Source organism: Nomascus leucogenys, chromosome 21 (genome assembly GCF_006542625.1).
Source record: "Nomascus leucogenys isolate Asia chromosome 21, Asia_NLE_v1, whole genome shotgun sequence".
Lineage (NCBI taxonomy): Eukaryota > Metazoa > Chordata > Mammalia > Primates > Hylobatidae > Nomascus > Nomascus leucogenys.
In genome coordinates this window covers 38,772,686-38,797,306 of record NC_044401.1, presented here as the reverse complement: position 1 = coordinate 38,797,306, position 24,621 = coordinate 38,772,686, and the positions used below count along the sequence as shown (strand labels likewise).

The following is a 24,621-nucleotide window of genomic DNA, read 5'->3' as shown; positions in this document are numbered from 1 at the left end:
GCAAACAAATGTAAAATACAACACAATATAATTGATACATTCTTACAGCAAAGACACGTACAGAACACCACAGTAGCACACAGAAGGGGCCAACTCCCCTAGACTTGAAGAATTGGAGTTGGGGAGGGGAGGATAAGCATCCTCCTGAAGTGATGCTTGATCTGTCTTATGTGTGCTGAGTATTAATTAGGCAGCAGGGTAAGAGGAAGAAAGAGCATTTCAAAAGATGAGATCTGACAAGTTGCATACTGCAAGCAGTTTAGCATCTGTGGGGAAAGAGACGGTTTATCTTTGGAAATGAGAAGAGTAACAATAAAGACCTTAATGTGTAAACATCAATGAATTTCTGTTTTAGTATATGTTGGACCAGACTTCATTATTTTCTTCCCACTCTGAGATTCAGTGAACCTCTAATTTTATTCTAGATAATGTTACATAGTGATTGCTCAGTAAATATTTGTGAAATTAAATTGTAACTTGCACCTACTCCATACCCCATGGTTTTTCCAAATCAACAGTGTATATTGCAATTGCAACGTACTTATCGAAGAATAGACTTGTTCAAAATTGAAGTGAGTGCAGCTAAAACAGACTCAGAAATAACCATTTCCTTTAATTTTTCTCTTCGTTAATAACACATATGTCTAATCTTAAGTACCAGCTCATAGTATTTTAGTCTAAATAGTAATAGTAATAACAACGGCAAAAGCAGGCAGGAAGAACTAGTTTTATTTTAGGCCACGTTCTGTCTCTACCTGCTTGCTCTCAAGCTTCAATAGAGAAACTTGCCCTATACTTACACTCAGATTTCTCCTAAAGCTGAGTCTCTACATCAGATTATTATCTTAATATTTTGTAACGTTTCAGGCATTGCATTTCATGTTTTGTAAAATGCTTAGGTGGACAACCCACTGGCATCACAAAGTCAACCCAAGTGCAATTCCCAGTGTTTCTTGTAAACATAATTGTTCTTCCCTTACCGCTTAAGTCCTTGTTGTCCATGTTAGTCTAGTCTCCTGATAGTCACCTGAAATCCCTTCCTGCTGCATATATTCTATCAGTTCTATCTGTTCAATCTACTATTCAAAAACAGTTTATCTTTCCTCTTTGCTTCATTTCCAGTAACAATATCTTAACTCATCATCTCTCCCCTTCATTAGTTTAATAGCCTAATCCAACTTCCATGCTACTGGTTGAGAGATGTTTCTATCCCATACTATTTTGGATAGGCAGTTACCTACATAAAAAGCATTTAAATGGTTTCCTTTGCCACATAGTTAAAGGCAGTCTACTTAACACAGAATAAGAATATCTTCATATTCTGAGACATACAAGTGGCCAGGAAAAATATGAAAAAATGCTCCACTTCACTAATATTCAGAGAAATGCAAATCAAAACTACAATCCATAGCATCTCACACCACTCAGAATGGCTATTATTAAAAAGTCAAAAATAACCAATGTTGGCAAGGCTGTGGAGAAAAGCGAACACTTATTATACACTGTTGGTGGGAATGTAAATTAGTGCACATACCGTTAAAAAAAGTTTGGAGATTTTTCAAAGAACTTAGAACAGAACTACTATTCAAGCCCCAAATCCCATTAACCAAAATAAAACAAATCAACCTACAAAAAGATAAATACACTTGCATGTTCATGACACTACTTACAATACCAAAGACATGGAACCAACCTAGGTGCCCATCAACAGTAGAATAGATAAATAAAATGTGGCATGGAATACTATGCAGCCATTAAAAAGCATGAAATCATGTTCTTTGCAGCAACATGGATACAGCTGAAAGCCATTATCCTAAGCAAATTTACACAGGAACAGAAAACCAACTTTCACATGTTCTCAATGATAAATGGGAGCTAAACTTTGGGTATTCATGGACATACAGATGGGAACAATAGACATCGGTGACTACCAAAGGGGAAAGGAAGGAAAAGGAGCAAGTGTTGAAAAACTAACTTTTGGGTACTATGCTAAGTACCTGGCTGACTAGATCATTCTTACCCCAAACCTCTGCACCGTGCAATATAACTCTGTAAAAACCCTGCAGATGTACCCCCTGAATCTAAAATAAAAGTTGAACAAAAAAGAGAAAATCTTCATATTCTGACCATAAGTTTATCTTTACAGGCACCTGATGTGAAAATAATTCTAAATTATTGATGGTTTCTTCAGTATACATACAACACGATTTTTCTTCTCTCTGCAGATATATGTTTTACTTATGATTAGTCTGATGGGCAATCAAGCAAAACAGATAGAATATTCATTAATATTTAGTTCAAATTTTCTTTAAATACTCCTTGACCCTAGTAGGAAGTACATTTTCCCTTCTTGCACTTCTATTACCATGCGGGTGTGTGTTCATCATATTCTAATTATTCATATGCCTTCCTCAATTATTAGACAATGTGAACTGTATTAACTCGTTCCCATGCTGCTATGAAGACATACCTGAGACTGGGTGATTTATAAAGGAAGAGGTTTAATGGATTCACAGTTCAGCATGGCTGAGGTGGCCTCAGGGAACTTACAACCATGGTGGAAGGGAAAGCAAACACATCCTTCAAATGGCAGCAGCAAGGAGAATTGCAGAGCAGAAGAGGAAAAGCCCCTTAGAAAACCATCAGATCTCTTTGATGGTAGAACTTTGTCAGATGGATAGATTGCAAAAATTTTCTCCCATTCTGTAGCTTGCATGTTTACTCTGATGATAGTTTCTTTTGCTGAGCAGAAGCTCTTTAATTAGATCCCATTTATCAAACAACCCCATCAAAAAGTGGGCAAAGGATATGAACAGACACTTTTCAAAAGAAGATATTTACGGGGCCAAGAAACATGAAAAAAAAGCTCATCATCACTGGTCATTAGAGAAATGCAAATCAAAACCACAATGAGATATACCATCTCACACCAGTTAGAATGGCAATCATTAAAAAGTCAGGAAAGAACAGATGCTGGAGAGAATGCGGAGAAATAGGAACGCTCTTACACTGTTGGGAGTGTAAATTAGTTCAACCATTGTGGAAGACAGTGTGGTGATTCCTCCAGGATCTAGAACCAGAAATACCATTTGACCCAGCAATCTCATTACTGGGTATATACACAAAGGATTATAAATTATTCTACTATAAAGACACATGCACATGTATGTTTACTGCAGCACTATTTACAATAGCAAATACTTGGAACTAACCCAAATGCCCATCAATGATAGACTGGATAAAGAAAATGTGGCACATATACACCATGGAATACTATGCAGCCATATAAAACAAGGAGTACATGTCCTTTGCAGGGACATGGATGGAGCTGGAAACCATCATTCTCAGCAAACTAACACAGGAACAGAAAATCAAACACTGCACGTTCTCACTCATAATTGGGAGCTGAACAATGAGAACACATGGACACAGGGAGGGGAACATCACACACCGGGGCCTGTCAGGGGGTCGGGGAAAAGGGGAGGGAGACCATTAGGACAAATACCTAATACATGTGGGGCTTACAATCTAGATGACGGGTTGACAGGTGCAGCAAACCACCATGGCACATGTATACCCATGTAACAAACCTGCATGTTCAGCACATGTATCCCAGAACGTAAAGTAAAATTAAATAAATAAATAAATAAACCATCAGATCTCATGAGAACTCACTCACTATCACGAGAACAGCATGGAAGTAACTGCCCCCATGATTCAACCACCTCCCACCAGGTCCCTCCCACGACACATGGGGATTATGGGAACTACAATTCAAGGTGAGATTTGGGTGGGGACACAGCCAAACCATATTATGAATTTTGTGTGTAGTGACCATAACTAATTTTGTTTTCATATCATCACTGCCTAGAAATCTTTGACTTATGGCAGGTACCCAGTAAAAGTTATATAAATTATCCTAAAGAATAGGAGAGAGTTTTACTGTACTTTTTCTGCCCATCTATATATTAGTTTCTGTAAGATGCTAGGCAATTTTTAAAAAATTCTTTTAACAATAATTTGAGGTTCTCAAACTCTCTAGATGTTTCTCAGCAATCTCAAATATAGAGCTTATCACTATAAATTCCTAAAAGAAGCAATTCAACACTTAAATGTGTCTCTTTAATAATACTGAAGGCAACCTCACTGTGAGCTCTTTACTATTACATTTATGGAAAAAAATCAATATTAAGGATAAGCAAAATATTAGATAACAAAAACTTATTTAATTTTCAGTTTGGAGGAGAATGTATTATCTTTTCTTAGATACACTTTTTTTTTTAGAATGTTAAAATGATCAGTTTAGAATTTCATTCATTCAACAAACAGTTACGGAGCTCCCACTATGTGCTAGGGGGTGTGGTAACTATTTGGATACTTTAGTTCTGTAAAATAGCCATGGGTCATCCCATACAGTGACAAGAGACTATAGATATCTACAGGAGAATCTGTAAGTAAGGAATTCAAGGAAGGCTTCCCTGATAAACTGACCATGAGCACATGTGAAGCAAGTGGCAATGACAGGCATACATGAAATGCTGGCCTGGAATGAAACAGAAAACATGAAGGGGGATATGTCACACTCAAGTTGGCAGCATTGGAAATTAGGCTGCTCTTTTGGTCATGGAACCTACACTTCTCCCTACCTTCTTCAAATTTCTTCCAGTATTACTATTTCTAATTGGTGCTTAATTAGCATTAAGTATCAATAGTCCAATATTTTGCTGCTTTCTTGGAAATACATATTCATATGAAGAGATAAAATTAAATAATACCTATAAGAAATATGTGTGTTTTGCATTTAATGTATCCCTCATTTACAGATAAGGAAGATTTAGAAAAGCTAAATATAATCAATTTCACAGTTCACCAGTGATAGTGTCAAAATTAGAGTACAGCCAGCCAGACACACAAAATGTGATAATTATTTATTAAATGAATGAATGACTCTAGAGGCCAAGCTGCTAACCACCATATTACTCCATAAATATTACTGAATTTCCCAGGCTTATGTCAATTGCTAACCTGAAAATCATGTTCTTAAGCCACAGTATTAATGCTTTCAATTTCATCTTTGCTTTCTTGAGGGTGTAACTTAACTAGCAGAGAAGGAAGTTGGAAACAGTGTCTCGGGATTCAAAAACATTTTCAACAAGCGAAGTTTGCAGCTAGTACTTCACCTGTCTTTAGAACTCCCCTCTCTCAATGGAGCCCACTGTATTGCTCCAGGATTCAAAAGGGCCTCGTTTTTCTCCATCTTCCAGACTTCTCAGTCCCTGTGCCCATCCCACACTCCACAGGAAAACCTCGATTCCCCAATGCTAAAGAGCTGAGCTCCAAGTAAAGGAAGATCTATAATCTGATTAAAATAATCACAGTAATTGTAAATCTCTTAATCCTCTTAGAAGCAGTAACATTTTTTTAAATGTGGGAGTGGGGAAGCAAGCTGATATAGCCTCTAATTGTTGGCATTTTTGTACAGTATAAACATTATTATATTTTTCTTTACTGGGATAGAAATGGCTATCACACTGACATGGCAATCTGCCCAGAAATCTGTCTCCAAACTGTCAAATTAACGCCGAATTTTCCTTGACAATGCTCATGCCTTCTCTGCTTTTGTTTGTTTGCTGTTTTGAAATCACCGGGAGGGGAGAGTAAATTATTTTTAAATTTGGGGTTTGTAAATTGGGGTCTACACCCAGAACTAACATAAACTAGTTTCTTTAAAGAAAAATAAAGCAAAACAAAACAAAACAAACAAAACTTGATAAAGACTACTTAATTAGGAAAATAATAATAGAAACAATGCAACAATTCATACTAAACAGAAGTCAAAACACGCCGAACACTCTTTCAAGCACTTTACATATGTCAACTTATTTGGTTTTCACAGTAACCCCATCAAGTAGATACTCATATTATCTCAATTTTAATGATAAGGAAAGCAGAAAAAAAAAAACGGAAAGCACAAAAAGAAATTCTATGCATTTTACTGTGAAACATAATGAAAAATAAAAATTTCTATTGACATAATCCATTCAAGGTGACATGGCTAGTTGGTAATGAAGCAGGATTTCAAATCTAGGTATTTTAACCCTGAAGTCTTACAACCTATGCTCTACTGAAAAGCACACTGAGGAGAAAAAACTCATTGACAAATAATCCAGCTCACTGTGTTATTCCCAGGTTAAAAACTACAGCACTTCAATTCTGGAAGAGACTGAAATATCCACTGGTTCAATTCCTGCATATTACAGATGAAAAACGACATACCCATGGCATGGTGAAAAACTACTTAATGGTAGATTCAAAGCCAGCAACAACCTACTCTAAATCCAAGACATGTTTTTCTCCTGCACTATACCACAATCAGTCTATAGAAAACCCATAGAAAAATCCACAAACTCCAAGCCAAGGTAGACATGCAAAGGCCTTAGCAATCTATTTTGTGAGATCCAGCACAACTATAACTGCCGAGTGCCCCCATTTAGAAATTACTTCTGACTTTGGTGCTATACAGCATTTCTACCACAAGTTGTTCCAAGACTTTTGATTTTTTTTTTTAAACATGGGGATGTAAATTTGTGATATTTGGCAATTTTGGTATTTCTTCTTTCATGTGTTCATTTTTCTGTTTTTAAAATAACAATTTGCTCAAAAATCGGAAGACGTATTCATCCCTTCTATAACTCCTGTCAAAGCAAAGTCAAGAAATTCATACTCCAATTTTATTCCCCAAATCACTTATTAATTCACAGAATGACATATGTGCAGGTTGTAAGCAATTAACTAGACATAGATTCTCGTAGTTTGAAAGGAGATACAGATGAGTGTACGCAATATGGCATGACTGTGGGCAAAGACAGTATGTAGAGGGTGCTAGAGAAACATAAGAAATACATCAAATCTATCCTGGGTAGGTGAATCGGACAGCGAAAGTTTACTGGAAGATGAGACACCTGTATTGATTCATTAGGACAAACAGGAATTGGAATGGAAAACAGGGGAGGGAAAAGGACAGACAGGAAAGGATATAGACAGTGTATCCCCAAATAGAGGAAGCAGATGTTAGAAAAGCCAGAGGAGTAAGAGTGTATTCACGTGGTTAAAATTGGTGCCCTAATTAGGCATGTGCGCAATGTAAGCACATCAATAATTCCAACATATCCAAATACAAGGTGCTGTCTCATAAGAAAATGAATTAAACATTGTATTTCTATGGTTCACAAAGAAGAAACGGTCTTTGTAAGGAAATAAGGAGAAGAAATAGTTACGGTCCCAGGGACAATAAAAATCATCAAAGCTTAGACAAATTAGCCAATATATTCTCATTACATTCTTCTAAAGGCTGCAGTTATCATCTGTAGAAACAATTTCCAAAGAAATGTGGGAATCTTGGCCGCCTTTTCAAATAATGAAGAATCCGTTATTATTGGCAAGCTATTTTGTCAAGGCATCAGATAACGCTCATCTTTAAACATGTCTCCTATGGACAATAAAATACTGGTGACGGTTTCCAGCTTCAGATGAATCAGCTCTCCTTGCCCAGGGCACATTACCGCTCCTGACCTCTTCCCTGCCCGTGCCTTGACCTTCTCCCACTCAGACGTTATTCCCTTCCTCATGCCTGTGAGTGTCTCATATGATTCCTGAGCTGCAGCTCTAGAATTTAGCATGAGGAGGGCTGCCCTGATAGATGTCTTACATGAGTAATGCTCTTAATGATCCCCAGTGGGACTACCATATTATTCCAGCAGGATGAATCATTCAGACACAAAAAGAAATTCTATGTATTTTACTGTGAAACAGAAAGAAAACTAAAAATTTCTACATTTAGAAATATTTTTCTTAAATTTTGCAAAAAATGACCAAGTTTTCCCAATGAAAAAAAGAGTTAACAAAAGTTTCTTCACATATTTAGTTTTGTAGTATATCTCAACCACCTGAGCGTATTATATATACCATTTCTATGTTGCCTAAAGAAATCCTCCAAATGTTATTTTAGAAGCATTTATGAATTATGCACAAGATTCCTCACAGAAATGCTAGATATTCTCTTGAAAACTCTGCACAAATCAATATTTTGTAAGTTAAATAACATTTTTCACTGACAAATTATTTCAGAAATGCTTTCTTTTCATTTCTGGTTAATATTCAATTGTTAATGATTACTGACCCTTTAGACTAAGCTTCTCTCCTGAAAATATTTCTGTCAAATAACTAATACTCTATTAGCAAATAATAAAACAAATAAGGGAAACTAGATTTCAAAAAGAATCCCACAAGAAATACTTGCAGAAGGTAGGGACTTCTTTGCAATTCAGCCACAACCTCGATTTTCTTTATTTTTATTTCTTAAAATTTCTTTAATGTATTTTCTGAACATGTAATTCATATGCAACACAGTGGTGCATCTCTTAATAGCAATCAGTAAGTCTTTAAGCCATTTTGATAACTTCTCTTCTTATTCAAGAATATATTTATTTATTCAGCTCATCAGGGACTCTTAGCACATCAAAGGGCTCGTGGTTTTGTTGTCTTTGTTTGTTAGCTTTAGGACAAAAGAATAAACATAAACAGTAAAACTGATCACTTTGCCTGGCTCAACAAATACAATTTGTAAAATGTAAATAGCTACCAATAAAGGAGAAGCTTTTGGTTAAGTAAGCCATTATGTAAACATTTAACTAGTAACCATACAAAGAAGGGCAAACAGCAGAAAAATGAAAAGGTAAAACACAGAAGATAACAAAAAGTAAGGAGATACTGATGTAGAGTAGAAATAGGCAGCAACAGATAGGTCAGCTGGCCATAAGATGAGTGGTGTAATACTGCAGCCACAAAATGATGACTGTATACCATATTTGGTGCAAGCACTTATAATTATTATTAATTCACACTCAACTACCCATATTTATTGGTTAGGAAATTGTATTTAAAAATACAGATTTATGTTTCCTCTTGAAAAGTCCATCTGAAAGTATGTCTACATTGAGGCTGTATTTCCCTGGAGCAAGATTCAGCCAGCCACTCTTTGGCCCTAATACAAGCACTTCCTTTCTTATACAGACCTTGTATAGACATTTCAGTTTTCAACCCTTACAAAATATCAGAAAAACAAAAACAAAAACAGAACTCATAAGTTTTATTTGTGAGACTGTGACTTTAGACCAGACTTCAGATGGTTCCGTGGGAAATAAAGATGAAAAGACCAGTTATCTAGCTTCTTAATACATCTTAAATCTCCTGATCCAGAAAAGCATGCCATCCCAGGATACCAAGGGAATATTTATAAAATGCAAGATTTGTTGGAAGGTTAGGAGAAAGTTAAAAGTCATTTACATTTTTAAATAAAAAGGAATGTAGACTCCTCAAACTTGACCTTACACTTTAGAAAGACACTGGCTAATTAGACATATTTAAAACAATAACAACAAAAACAACATAACCAAGGGAAATGAATCTGTGTCAAATGAGAAAAATTTAAAAAAAAAAATGGGCATCTTGTGCCTGAAGAATAACAAGTTTAAGCCGGGCGCGGTGGCTCACGCTTGTAATCCCAGCACTTTGGGAGGCCGAGGCGGGCAGATCACGAGGTCAGGAGATCGAGACCACGGTGAAACCCCGTCTCTACTAAAAATACAAAAAAATTAGCCGGGCGTGGTGGCGGGCGCCTGTAGTCCCAGCTACTCGGGAGGCTGAGGCAGGAGAATGGCGTGAACCCGGGAGGCGGAGCTTGCAGTGAGCCGAGATCGCGCCACCGCACTCCAGCCTGGGCGACAGAGCAAGACTCCATCTCAAAAAAAAAAAAAAAAAAAAAAAAAACAACAACAAAAAAAACAAGCTCAAAAAGAACAAAATAAATCTCTTCAAAAACTGAAACTAAATTAGATTTACCTTGGGTAGCTTTGGAGGATAAAACTAAGGCCAGTAGGTCAGGAATTAGAATTAGGTTTTAGCTTAATATGCAGACAAGTTTTATAAAAATTGTAAATGTCTATGCTCTGAAGAGATAATTCCTGAAACAGAAAGTAATGAGGAAAGAATAAAGACTGTGTTCAGGGTACCACAGAGAGGGCAGAAGGACAGAGAGACAGTGATATTCCAGGTACCGTCCAAAGGATTCTCTGACAGATTGAGAATAAAAATACACATAGCATTATATCAAAGTCTGTTTATCTGTATACTGCTATCCATAACCTCAAAGAAAATGCCAGAAAACAGATGTCTTAATCTCTAAGAATTAGGTTATCAAATTTATATTTATTTTACTTTCACCTTCTCTCCATTTAGTTGAAGCATGTTTTAAAATTATTTATTTTTTAAATTGACATATAAAAATTGTATGTATTTATGGTGTACAACATGTTTTTAAATATGCAAACATTGTACAATGGTTAAATCAAGCTAATTAACATACGCATTTTTTTTATGGTCTAAATATAAGCTCACTCAGAGGTCATCATGCATACCTCTATTAAATCACCTACACATAGGCCAGGCTCGGTGGCTCAAGCCTGTAATCCCAGCACTTTGGGAGGCCAAGGCGGGCGGATCACGACGTCAGGAGATCGAGACCATCCTGGCTAACATGGTGAAACCCTGTCTCTACTAAAAATACAAAAAAATAAAAAAAATAAATCACCTACACAGCAATCAACCATTTACTGTAAATTCCTTAGGCACAGGGAATAAGCATTTCTTTCTACTTTGTTGCCTGGTTAGATGACTGAAAGAATGAATGAGATTATTAAATAATGCTCTTTACAATACAACAATGTCAAAAGTGAAATTCTGTAATAACCAATAGCTGTAAAGTCTACCTCTTAAAGCAGGTTTTTCAGATCCCCACTCCTAAGTGCACCTCTCAAATACTTTCCCCTAGTCAAACAAGTCATCTCCACTATTTCTCTCAGCAGTCTTTGGGAATCTACTTATTCCAGGAAGAGTTTCCTGACTAAGTTAATCCCCTGACCCACCAGTTCCCAAAATGCAATTCTCCCTTCTTTCATCATATCAGAAACATCTTTGATTTATGTAGTGCCAACAATTCACTAATGTAAATCGACATTTCATTTTGTGGTCTATATGTACACAACTTGAATCTTGTATTAAAAGCTCTTGCACATTATCAGGTATGCCTGAAATATTCCTTAAAATGTCTAATAGCAGCAAAAGTCAGCAGCTGCTTAATAATAATTTCTTATTATTATCACGATTGATAGTAGTTTACTGGGGAACAAATAATGTTATTAAGCTCCATTAATAATAAACAAGTAGCATTAAATGAATGGCAAACTGCAAAGCAATGGATGTACTAAAATATATTTATCACGAAGCATGTATGTGTGTGTGTATACACATATATGTATATGTATACTATGTATGTATACATATATGTATACTATGTACTATACATATATATGTAATATACATATATATGTATATTACATATATATGTATAGTACATAGTATACATATATACATTTATGTATACATACATTTTTTTTTTGAGACAGTATCTCACTTTGTCACCCTGACTGGAGTGCAAAGGCATGAACACAGCTCACTGCATTGTCAACCTCCTGGGCTCATCCACCCCCCTCAGCTTCCCAAGTAGCTGAGACTAAAAGCATGCGCCACCACACCATGCTAATTTTTTTTTTTTTTTTTTTTCTATAGCGTCTCATTATGTTGCCCAGGACGGTCTCAAACTTCTGGGCTTAAGCAATCCTCCCACCTCAATCTCCCAAAGTACTAAGATTACAGGCATGAGCCACTTCACCCAGCCCTGAAGTGTGTGTGTGTGTGTGTGTATGTTTTTTGTTTTGTTTTGTTTTGTTTTGTTTTGAGATGGAGTCTCGCTGTTGTCGTCTGAGCTGGAGTGCAATGGCACAATCTTGGCTCACTGCAACTTCTGCCTCCCAGGTTCCAGCAATTCTCCTGCCTCAGCCTCCGGAGTAGCTGAGATTACAGGTGCCCACCACAACGCCTAGCTAATTTTTTTTTTTTTTTTTAGTAGAGATGGGGTTTCACCATGTTGGCCAGGCTGGTTTCAAAGTGCTGACCTCAGGTGGTCCACCCGCCTCAGCCTCCCAAAAGTGCTGGGATAACAGGTGTGAGCCACCATGCCCAGCCTGAAGTATATTTTAAGACAGTGTAAAAACCTTAATAAGAACCAAGTCTCAAATAAGGGAAGGTTTTAGATATGATACTGTTTTGATTAGTGATATAGAGTAAGAAACTGGGGAAAGCTTCAATCTTCATTTAAGCCTTACGTAAACTCCCAAACCTATGCAAATAGATGAATATAAATATACAATCCCATCTACATATTTGGAAATAACTTTGGAAGACCACTAAATTCAGCTGAGAAAACCCTACCTAAGAAATTATACAACAGCTGGGCCGGGCGCGGTGGCTCACGCTTGTAATCCTAGCACTTTGGGAGGCCGAGGCGGGTGGATCATGAGGTCAGTAGATCAAGACCACGGTGAAACCCCGTCTCTACTAAAAATACAAAAAAAAATTAGCCGGGCGTGGTGGCGGGCGCCTGTAGTCCCAGCTACTCGGAGAGGCTGAGGCAGGAGAATGGCGTGAACCCGGGAGGCGGAGCTTGCAGTGAGCCGAGATTGCGCCACTGCACTCCAGCCTGGGCGACAGAGTGAGACTCCGTCTCAAAAAAAAAAAAAAAAAAAAAAAAAAGAAATTATACAACAGCCATAGTCAGAAACACATATTTAAAACAGTAAGAAAAGCAAAAGAATGGTATTCCCAAAACCAACTGCATTACTTCTGAAAGAGTACTGATTACAGTGCTGTTTTTGATAGCTATCACAGACTTACACAGGTTTCACTGGCAGGAATTAGGTGAACCAATGTTAAAGTCTTTCTTTGTTTTCTGTAAAACTTGTCATTGGAGAAGAACACACCTTTAAAGGAATGCTAATCCCAGATTCTAACTAAGCTTCTGCTTAACGTGTTTTATTATCAATAACATCTTATCACCATTGATTATCAAAATCAAAAAATGAAAATGAAAGAATCAGTTCCTTATAGAAGTTGGATAACGCTGATGCTATTTTCTCTATAACACAATTCTACTGACACAATTGAGCTGTCATAAAAACTAGGTGGTACTTACAATTTCAAATTTATTCCACAAACTGAACAGCACTGAAAAAACCATGTTATGGGGCTGGACTTACGTTTCTGTGTTGTAGGGTGTGTAATACCAGGGTACACTCTTTTTTGTGGGTTATCATGTGACAAAGAGAAGAAAGCAACAGACAGTAAGATGTAACATAAAAATCAAACATCTAAAAAGGAACTAAAACAGGTTGGCAGCATGATGCAGTTCCCTCCGAAAAAAGCATCTAAATATGTTCTAAACATATTTTACACTGTTTCGTATACATTCATTATCTTTAAGTGTGTTTGTAGAATTGTGAAAAGCAAGAATTCTGAGATGAGACAGGCTAATTTTATATCCTCACTCTACTACTCTGACTGGCCATAGTTAAAGAGCTTAACTTGTTGAACCCCATTTTTCATACTGACGGACAGGGCTAATAACAACACATTTTTCTAATGTGATTGTTTGAAGTATTAAATAAGATAAGGCATGTTAGCACTTTGTCAAGCAGACAATAACACTCTAACTTTTAGGCCTTATCAGTATTACCATTCTTATTAGAGATATTATTGATTCCTAGTGTTTCAGGTTTCGTGTATACAACTGGGCCTATACTACTACATCGATCATTTAATAAGTCACTTGGGTTTTTTCATCATGTAATACCTATATTTATTTATCTATATCTACATATAGACTCCTAAAAAGCAATGAGCTCTTAAGATTCAATGACCTATGACAGGAGAAAAGATCAAATAACACAGTGAGTTTCTTTTTCTTCATCACCATACTGAATTTAAATCAAAGCTGTCCTTAGGGTGCTTGTGTTCAATCTGAATTCATGGAGACTAATAGCAATGATCTTGTCAGTGAATGCGCCTCCTATTTGCATAGATATCTGAATGAAAGCTTTACGTCTCCCCTGTTTTTCTTCTACAGATTTAGATTTTGGAAATATATTACTAAATTCATTAATTTTAGCAAGTGGTCGTTCTACCAGATTGCTAGGAAATTTTCACTTCTCTTCAGATACAAGGGAAATGAACAGATGAGTTTTATTTTCCACAGCCTGTACAAGATGGTTTACTTTACTCAGACAACTTGCTAATGGAACGGTCTGGATATACTGAAATTACTTCCCAAACCAAGCAACTAAAGAAGTTTAAAGCTACCCAGAGGTATGTGTAGTTAACACATACAAAGGTACTTTAACTCAGTTTGTTGTATGAGCAAGGACCATCTTAGTGACGTTTCAGAGTGACAGACTTCCTTTTCAATAAAGCCTAAGTATACAAAATCAGCTTTAGAGCTATGCAGCTAAAAGGCAGACATGTTCTTGTATAGGAAAGGAACTGCAATTAGATACACTTCTTTAGCCAAATTAAAAGTCCACCATTAGTGAAAAAAGAAAATCACAAGCTAAACAAGAAAATGTAACAGCAGGCAAGTTAAGTTGGAGATCAAATCATGAGACTTAGTGTATCTCATTAGCACTGTGTTGCCAAATGACATTGAAACAGACATTTGTGACCTGATTCATTCATTCTTTGGCTTCATTTTCTCTTCCTACTCTACCTGAAATTGCTAATAACATAAAAGGGCTTCAATCACGTTAGTGCAGAGAAGCTAAAACCTAGCCTTCTACCAATACCCAGGAATGAACTTGGCAAGTTGGTGTTTTTTATATATATATTTTTCCATAATGTTGCATAAATTATGACCATACCTAACATGATCCAAAGACTTTTATGTCATATGAATATTATCTTGTTATGCTCATTGAAATTATAAGTTAAATCGAGAGATAACATATACCTGAAATGGCTTTTCAAGAACTTAATAGTCATACGTAACAAAGTTTTTTACTCTTTAACTTTCTATACAAACTGGCCACACGAACTGTGTTTCAAGCAGAACACTGCAAATAATCTTAGAAGAGAGCTTTGAGGACTCCACGCTCCTTTCATGGCTGACTGTGGACAAGCTGTCCCCAGCTCTCAGGTCCTGTACAGATGAGTTGAATTTAGACATACTTTGAATTTGATACTTTCTGAAATCTAACCAAGAGCATCTTGAGAAAGTGTTTTAACTGTGAGCTGTTATTGCCAGAAGTAGCTTAAAAATGTTTTCTAGTAAACCTTGCTCTACTTAACTGAAAGACTAACATGATTTGAAAAATAGATCCCCAAAATACTGTATTATTAGGAACCAAAACCGACTATTTCCTATATGCTGCATACAAAGCAATCACTTGACACAAAAAGACTATATTCCCACTTAACACAGAACCACATTGCTCTGTTGACATTTGCTTGTATCCTTTGATGGTGCTTTTAACGCTTCATTTAAGTGTCAAACTAGGTGACAAGCATTAAGCCCAGATAGACTATTTAGTCTCATCTTGTGACCCTAGAACATTTTCTACAATTGCTTACCTTCTATCCACTTTCCCCCAAAAATAATATGAATTAATTAAATAAAATAAACAGAATGTTCTTTTCCGGCTCTAAGCCATGGACAGCTGTGAATGCCACAGAGGTACTTCTTTCCTTGAATAAAGTCAGAAAGATATGCACAGTCATGCTGTTCAAAATATTATTTTATGTGTGGAACAACACTGTCATAAGACGTTTGGAAGCCAAGTAAAATCACAAAAGAGGATTTGTAGCAGCCTGTTTTGGCTGAAGGGAAATGAGGCTGAGCTCTCCCATGAAGCAAGCAACATGACACCTTTCGGTGTTAGAAATAGCCTTTTGGATGGTTAAAAAAGAGAGGAAAAAGCAAAGCAGTGGAGATCAAAGCTGTCTCCCTGTATACTACAGATCATCTTTTTTTCTTCCTCTTCTTCAACAGCAAGATTGAAGGAAGGGGCTGAAAGTGGAGGGAGAAGGGGAAAGGAAATCATGCTAATCCAGAATTGTAAAGAATGGAAGTAGCCTTTTGATCTCCACAGGATGGCAACTTTATTGGCTATGCATAAGCAGTTTCCAACCAGCTGATGAACCAGGTATGAAGGCTCCACTCTTCCATGATCAGTAACCATGAAGTGAGTTATCTGTGAACAGCAGTCAAGCAGAAGGCTCATCTACTGAATGATCACCAGCCCATACTCAACCCAGAGCCGAAGAGCAACCACAGGGGAAATGATTGTCTCTCCACAGGCTCTTCTGTGAGGAGTACCAATTATTTGCCTTGGGATTCAGAGCAGAGCAAAATCCTTCCTCAAGTGTGCAAGAAGAACAATGCCATTCATTTTCCAAAATACAACTTGGAAGCCACGTGCATCTGCATCACCGGCAGACAATGTTTTGAATCACATTCAGTCTCCTCTTTTAAGCATGCCAGAAAATGCAGACATAATCAAGGCTGAATGTGAACTGGTTAGACGATGTAAAGAACTGACTGTCTTGCCCAGTGATCTAAAAATTAGAGACCATTTTCTTAATGACAGGAAGAATAATGCCTTCCTTCCAAATTCTCAAGTGTTCAAACCACAGTCTTATTTAAGTGGATTTTTTTTGAGACAAGTTTTAAAATAAAAAGTGAGTGAACCATAATCTTTCTTATTTAAATTCTTCATTTCTCTCTTTCAACTAGGAAAATGCACAGTAAAGAGTTTTAGAGCTAGCTTGGTTCAAATCCCTGCTGAACCACATTCCCTAACTTCTCTATGATATAGTTTCCACAACAGTAAAATCAGGGCACAGTAGTATCTTAGAAATAACAGCATATATGTCATAGGATTTTTATGAGCATTAAATAATGGTGAGTGTTTAGTAAGTGATATCCTAGCTTCACGGTATAAGTAACCATTTTCATGAAGTTTCTTATTGCACCTAGAGTTTGAACTCCATCTCATCTTTTAATTATTTCCTCCTTTCACTTCACTGGTCTCCTTTAAGCAAAAGCGTTACCATACAGAAGGTAACTACTTGGTGTATCAGTCTTCTATATACATTGAGGCAGTCAATATTCTAAAGTCTTATCATATGTAGTTTAAAAAAAACTGTTCTATTGATTCATGAAAGAGTTAAACATGCTTCAAATTGCTTTTTTTTTGTTTTAAAAATGCAATCTAGTTCTTTATATAGTTGTTGAATTTAAGAGAATATACACTGACATCATATTTTCAGAAATCCACTTTTTGGGCCGGGCACACTGGTTCATCCCTGTAATCCCAGCACTTTGGGAGGCCGAAGCAGGCAGATCACCTGAGGTCAGGAGTTTGAGACCAGCCTTGCCAACATAGCAAAAACCCATCTCTACTACTAAAAATACGAAAATTAGCCTGGCATGGTGGTGGGCATCTGTAATTTCAGCTACTCAGGAAGCTGAGGCAGAAGAATCACTTGAACCCAGGAGGCAGAGGTTGCAGTGAGCCAAGATCGCACCACTGCACTCCAGCCTGGGTGACAGGGCAAGACTCAATTTCAAAAAAAGAAAACGAAATCCACTTGTTGGATTTGCTTCTTGCGCTGTGTGTGGTCAGGGGGCGTACTCCCACTTGGCTGCTCTGTCTACTTCCACTGTATCCCTGCCTGTATCTTAAAACGAGCTTAATTCTAGACCTCAGTTTCTACCACACTTCCCCGGACTTCTGCTTTTTGTTTATTTCTTTATTTTTCTTTTTGGTGCCTTTCTTTCATGTAGTCTATAGATTACCTTAGGCCTAATTTTAAATTGAATGGTAACTTTGCCTTCCTTCTATTTTCCTATATGAAATCAAGCTCGCAGGGCAGTTTATATTTTTGTTTTTAAAATTAAATATTTTTCTAAAGGTCGAAAATTAACCTAAGTATCACCTTAACATCTTTAATTAACACAGATGATAATACATAAAGATTCAGCCACTTATAGTCTTCATTGAGAAGCTGCTATCCTGTTTCCTTCCCATTGGATTCCTGTTGCCCAGTTATTTTAAATTATAGATATCTAGTCGATGTAAAAACGAAAAATAAATGGTCATTGTTAGTCTGAAATTTAGCATTCTGTATCACTTTAAATTACATAAGAATATTTCATTTGTTGTAGCAAACACTAAGAAAAAACTTCAGGTGAACTTTCTGTTCTAAGACCTTTTAACCATAAATGTCTTACGCATTAGAATGCCCATTATCCAGAAATAAAGATATTTTAAAAGATATCACAGTATTCAAGTATGTACGTTGAAAAGCCAGAAAGGTTACAAAGAAACTAGCAGTATTGGAACTACACAACAATCTTACCAGAAAGAAAGATGGAAGGAGGGAAAGAGGAAGAGAGATGGGAGACCAGACAAATGGCTCAAATAGTGAAATTTATCTAAAAAAGTTCCTCTTCCCAAAAGAAACCCTCCCCTACCCCCCCAAAAAAAACAAGAAAAAGAATGACAGTACCAGTGAACTATCATTTATTTGAAATTCAAATCTCATCCTAAGTTTGGACTGAAATTCAGTTATTTTTTCACTTAAAAGCAGGTTTTAAGCAAATGGATTTGAGAAGAGGAAGTCTATGAGGGAAAAAATGTTTAAAATCAGATCCTGAGAGAACATGGATTTTTTTTCAGGGCTACCTCTCCTGCACCCTCCCACCCCGCAAACTCACCAGAAGTCTATCTGTCCACAGAAAAGGCAGATAGACCAACTAATTAAATTAATCTACCTGAAAAATGAATTTCTGAAGGAATAACCACTTTTTATAAATCTCAGTTTCATTGAATGAAAGGTTATTTTTGGTAGCATCAAGTTAATAGATAAAAGGCTATGGGAAGTGAACACTCTTAAGCACAAGCCTTAATACTAAGTATGCCATCAACATACCAAAATGGAGTTTATAATCTGTTTGAAGAAAACTGTTGGACTTTGTTAAGTTGGCAGACAGTTAAAAAAGGAAGAAAACAAAAAAGAAAAAAAGAACTGACAACCAATAGATGGTTTTACAGGTTAAATCTTGTTGAAGGTAAGTTATCCCCTCAGTACACTTTGATTTATTTAAGCTCACCACATTTCTCTTAAATACACTCCATTAACAAGTGATAGACTGTGATCTTAGGCTTGGGGCAAGACATGAAACACAATCTTTCAAGAACTTCATTCATTCTCTGACCAGGTGTCTTGAACACACCCAGGTTACTAGTCACGTGAGTTCTGTGAAGTATTATTCAAATCGATAGTGTTGCTTTATAACAGAACACTGTCATGAAATCACCCTACTAGCTCAATAGTCTGGCCTCCCAAGTTCAGATTCACAGCATGAGCGAAAGTGATCAGAGGAATAAAAAGCTTCAGGTTATGTATGAGGGAGCACTTTAGAAAGAAGCTTTTGTCCTGAAAAGTGGTAAATTAGATAGGCACACCTATAGGAAAAACTTAGGTTTACAAAAATCATCAATGGCTTAAGTGGAAAATTAAATCAGAAACAGAAAAAGTAGAAATTTTAGATTTCTAAAAGCTAGAAATCAGTGTAGCTCTAACATTATAATTGTCTCATATCTACTGAAATTGCAATCCTCAGATATTTACTACTCAAATTATTAAATCTAATAGGACAGTACTTCCCAAATAATTCTCCAAGTGAAGACAGAATTTCCAAGTTGACACGACCAACTTTCAGTGATACCTTATTAGTGTGACCCTATCTTTAATCTACAGCCATGATAAAATGTTCCAACATATACAAACTCAACTCAAACAGTGACTAATGACCATTAATCCCCCTATCTTCAGTAATCTGCCCCTCCAGTCATTTATCACAATGACACTTCACTTTACACACGTAAATAAACTTTAACCAGAAAGGTGAATCAACAGAAATCTCAAAGGTATCTGAAGCTGTAAATTAAACTAGGCAGAGACACACCCAAGAGAGGCAAATAGAGAGATCAGATTTTAATGTTTTTGATTTGCATCCATGGCTAGGGGTGGGGAACTGGAGGGACCATTCAATTACTCTGATATGCAAACTAAGGAAAAATAAGGCATTACAGAAGGAGAAGCTGGAAGTGGGGAATGACAACCTCAAGGAGTTAGTCTACTCATCCCTCCACTGTGACATACATGAGATATACCAGGTTGAAACTTCACTTTCTGTTGTCTTCAAAGGAGTAACAATTTAATAATTTTTAAAATTTACTTTAGTTGCAAATCTTCCTTGTAACTTCTAGCCAGCAAGCACAATTCATAGGCTAAAATTCTTTTAGGGGTTTATTCGCTATCATTTAGCTGAGGCATGTGGGTTTTTTTCCCCCCCTTTTCTTACTCTGTTAACTATCTGCCTTAAGTAAAATCCCTGGTCAAAACATAAATGATAACCATAGACCACAAAAGCTGAAACTTTTAAAATCGTTTCATAATTGTGCAAACTGAGTGACTCTTACCGATAAGCCCTGATGCAACTTGAAGCTCAGTATGCGAATGTGACTATAAAAATTCCGAGGTGCAGTGTGTGTGTGTGTGTGTGTGTGTGTGTGTGTGTGTGTGTGTATTTTAAAGCCTGAAATCGGATCCGTGATTGAAACCAGAATCTACCAAAAGGAAAGAAACAAAAGTTGAGTCGTGGCTCAGTTCACCCACAGTAAAAAAGTTTCCTAGGGAGTGTAAGGAAACTATTTGCAAGTGTAGATACAATGTGTAATCTTATGTCAGAAGGGTCTCGTTTCAGCATCCTTCCAACACTTCATATGGAATTTCAGTATTATTTAATTAATCCTAAACATCCCAAATTCAGCTGTTTTCTTTCGCCAGTGAGAATCCCCAGGCAACTAACTGTCCCCTTTCCGATGCTTGCAACCGCCTGTTTGCCTTCTAAACCCAGCGAGGCAGTGGCTATTTTATATCCTACCTTAAGAAGGAGTTATTTCGTGAAGCTTCTTCAGAATCAAATTTAATTACAGACTTTGGTTACATAAAACAACTACTAATAACCCCTTGTGCTCGGAAGAGGAGGGGCTAGAGGAGGACTCGTCTCAGGAATCCTGGCAAGCCCGTGGGCCACAAGCTTCCAGGGCGCACATTTCCCTCCCCAGGGAAGCAGCCGGTGGCTGATACTCACTTGGGCTCATCCTGGGGGCCCGAGCTCACTGCCAGCCGCTGCCTCCTCCCACCCTAGTGCTTAGACGTGCATTTGCCCAGAGTAATCTGGGCGTGCCCTGAACTTGGCAAAAGGCCGAGATCTGCAAAGAGTCCTGAGGAGGTTCAGGGGTGGAGGAGAGGTTTTGGGGAATGGGGAAAAAGAGACAACCCCAAACGCGAACTAGGAACATTTTCGCCTAAAAGTCTTGCAGGAATCGAGCCCCTCCGGCCTTAGGAGAGAGGGGTAACCACAATACACTTCTGGGTTCGACTGTGAAAAGTGGAGAGGGGGCGAACAGGGAGGATCAAGAGTGAAGAAAGAAGACGCGGGGTTACCTGAGCAGAGACATATGAATCCAAACAGGTAAAAGCGAGCGGGCTCCGCAATCATTGTCCTCGGGTGGATCCTGCATACAGTCTCATGCCAAGAGGAGGGAGTGGAAAGAGGGTCCCCAAATGTATGAAGCCACACACCACACACACCACACACAAAGGCTTAATATAAGCAACGTGGGTCAATTAGCCAGGAGTTTTCAGGGCAATGACTCGTCGACCTTTCCGGACGCTTGTCAGAATCTCAGAGACTCTTGCAGAGGAAGAATTCCAAGGTTTGTCTTCTCCGGCCCCAGGATTTCCGAGGAGGTTCACACACTTTCAAGAACCATCCAAAGCGAACAACAAAGAGCCGAAGCAGAAGCGCAGCGGGGCCGTCTCCTGCCTCCAGGTCTCGCTGAGCCCCCCGGCGTGCGCCCCCACAAAGTGCGGCCGAGCGGCGCGGCGAGGGCAGGCGCGGCGGCGGCGGCGGCGGCGAAGTCGGGGTGTGAGGGCGGGTCAGGGAGGGCCAAAAAGTGCTTCTCCGTCTCCCGGCGAGCCCAGTCAGCAGCGGGCCACCCGCGGCGGCGGCGGCGGGAGCAGCCAAAGTAGCAGCGGCAGCTCCGGAGGACGGGCTCGGGGCGCCGGGAGTGTGACTGGGTGACTCCGCGCGCGGGGGGCGAGCGAGGGGGCGGTGCGGCGACAGCGGCTGCCTGGGCGGGCCCTTGTTCCCATCACTTGGGGGATGCGGAGGGGACCGGGGACGGCAGCAGGACCGCGGGCACTCGCACGTCTTCCGGGCGCCCCCAGCCCCGCGCGGCGCCCAACATCGCCCTCGGCCCCTCGCCCTCTGGGGCGCTCGCAGGCACCCCTCAACGACGCAGAAGCCCAAACTTCCTGGGGGTCGCTGCCCGCACCCCTGGCTCCTGGAAGCCGTAAAGCGGCAGCTCGCGGCTCTCCCCGGGGTGGCAGAGAAGGGCCGGGAGGATGCTACTGCGGGTGGGAGAGTCGGCCGCCGCGGCTCACCCCTGCTCCTCCCGGATCAGCGGCGGCTGAAGTTTCTGCTCTCACGCTGCCTCCTCTCCGGCTCAATTGCCAGTGGGTTTCCCCCCAGTCCCCGCGGCTCGCAGTTTCCTCCCTCTCCTGCCCGGCCCGATAAGACTTAAAGGGGCCGCGTGGTCCTTTCCATGCTTCACTCTACGCTCCAGGTGCCGGTCAGGCAAGTTCTGCTCCTCAATATTTCCATCCACAAGCCAGGGGTGCCCAACTGCGCCCTCAGGTGAGAATCCAATTGCTCGGAATCGGAAATCCAGGCGAATGAGAACCTGTCTTGTTTCTCTCGCCACCCTAGCTCCCCTGCACCTTTCTCCAAATGGAACCTCCCAGCCAAAGACTTCAAAAATCCTCCTGGTCCAACTTAACCTCTTCCTTGCCGCTTCCAGGAATTGAAATAAACTCTCAACTCCACGCTCAGTTCTCCCCATTCCCATTTAAAAAAAAAAAAAAAAAAAAAAATCAATTTTGAGCAACATGGCTTTAGGACACGAGGTAAACAGAGAACTATCCAGAACGTATCAGTAGATGGGCAGTCTCTTACAACCATCCTTTTCTTTTAAGTTGCAGTTGTTGAAGGTCTTGTAGAAAAGATATCCAAATCATAAGGCACAGGGTTGGGCCTTGGGATAATTTCCTCATGTTTCATTTGAAACCCTCTCTTTCAGCTTCATAGACTCCACACATTAGAAAGCTAACAGTGGGGAGGTAATTTTAAAAGAGAGAGAGGGAGAGAAACAAATGCAAAAAACAATCTTGACTAGCCCAGAGTTTGCAGTCAGGAGAAGCTAGTCAGGCATAGGTTTAACACCCAGTATACCCGCCCTGAAATCCCAACCTGCCAGTTATAGCTCTGTGACCAGGTCTGTTTTCTCTTCTCTGTTTCTGTTCTCGAGATATTTTATTGCATTAACAAAAAATACACAAGGCAAAACAAACCTGACACACCTGAAAGGCATTCATTCATTGAGTCAGTCATTTTTCTTTCTTTCTTTTAAATTAGACACAGTGGCCAGGCTCTGTGGCTCACACCTGTAATCCCAGCACTTTGGGAGGCCCGAGCGGGCGGATCACTTAAGGTCTGGAGTTCGAGACCAGCCTGACCAATATGGTGAAACCCCCTTTCTACTAAAAATTCAAAAATTAGCCGGGCGTGGTGGCATTCGCCTGTAGCCCCAGCTGCTCGGGAGGCTGAGACAGAAGAATTGCCTGAACCCAGGAGGCGGAGGTTGCAGTGAGCCGAGATAACTTGCCGCTGCACTCCAGCCTGGGCGACAGAGCGAGACTCTGTCTCAAATAAATAAATAAATAAATAAGAAACACTATGTAAAATACCTAACATGCCTAATGCTGAATAAATGGCAGAATTATTATCTACAGAGTTGTGTACCATAACTTCACAAAAAATTATTTGGTGTCTAGCGGTATATTTACTCTTTGGGTGGTTGCCTCTGGAGGAGAGAACTGCGCAATGGATAACGCAGAGAAGGAGGATTTGCTCTTTTCTACCTAGCGTTGTGCTTTTCCATTTCTTTTCAGGTGAGCACATTCATTACCTAATGGAAGATAAAAATTTAAAAGCAAATTGTACATTGATTTTGGTTGCTGCTGGTGCAACCAACGACCTTAGAGCGACATTTTGTGGAAACTCTGGTTAACAGCACTTATCTTTGAAAGTGAAAGATAGTTTAATCCTGAGAAAACTGACTATAAATTCAGTAAACAGCCTGGAGATAAGAATTCAAAGACTCCAACCAAAATCTTTTCAGCAGTAAAAACATGAATGGGCAGTCAAAGCTGGAAAGCATACATCGATTTGGTCTTGCTAAAGGATATTTAGTGAAAAACAGAATATATCTCTTTTTTCTTGGAATAAAAAATACTTTTAAGATAAGCTTACCTAGTAATAGAAAACAAATAAACACTAAAGTGTGGTACTTGAGAGAAAGAGAGCAAGATGGAGAGAAAATTCAAATCCGCATATCATTTGAATGTACGTTAAATAAAGATGTCGAACTTTCACTTAGTAATGGAGGTATACTTTTAAATATCATGAAGACTATGTATAAG

At 38.9% G+C, this 24,621-nt stretch overlaps 1 protein-coding gene across 4 annotated transcripts in view; it reads right to left on the bottom strand.

Moving 5' to 3' along the window:
- Positions 1-24,621, bottom strand: part of ROBO1 (roundabout guidance receptor 1) — a 1,192,968-nt gene that overhangs the window by 402,516 nt on the left and 765,831 nt on the right. For 2 of the 4 annotated variants that reach the window (XM_030801653.1, XM_030801654.1), the window contains exon 1: positions 21,523-22,592. The exons of the other annotated variants lie outside the window; for them this stretch is intronic. In XM_030801653.1, coding sequence (XP_030657513.1) covers positions 21,523-21,577 — 55 coding nt within the window. In that variant the 5' untranslated portion in view covers positions 21,578-22,592. Of the gene's footprint in view, positions 1-21,522; positions 22,593-24,621 lie in introns of those variants that run through there. 4 annotated transcript variants of the gene reach the window in all.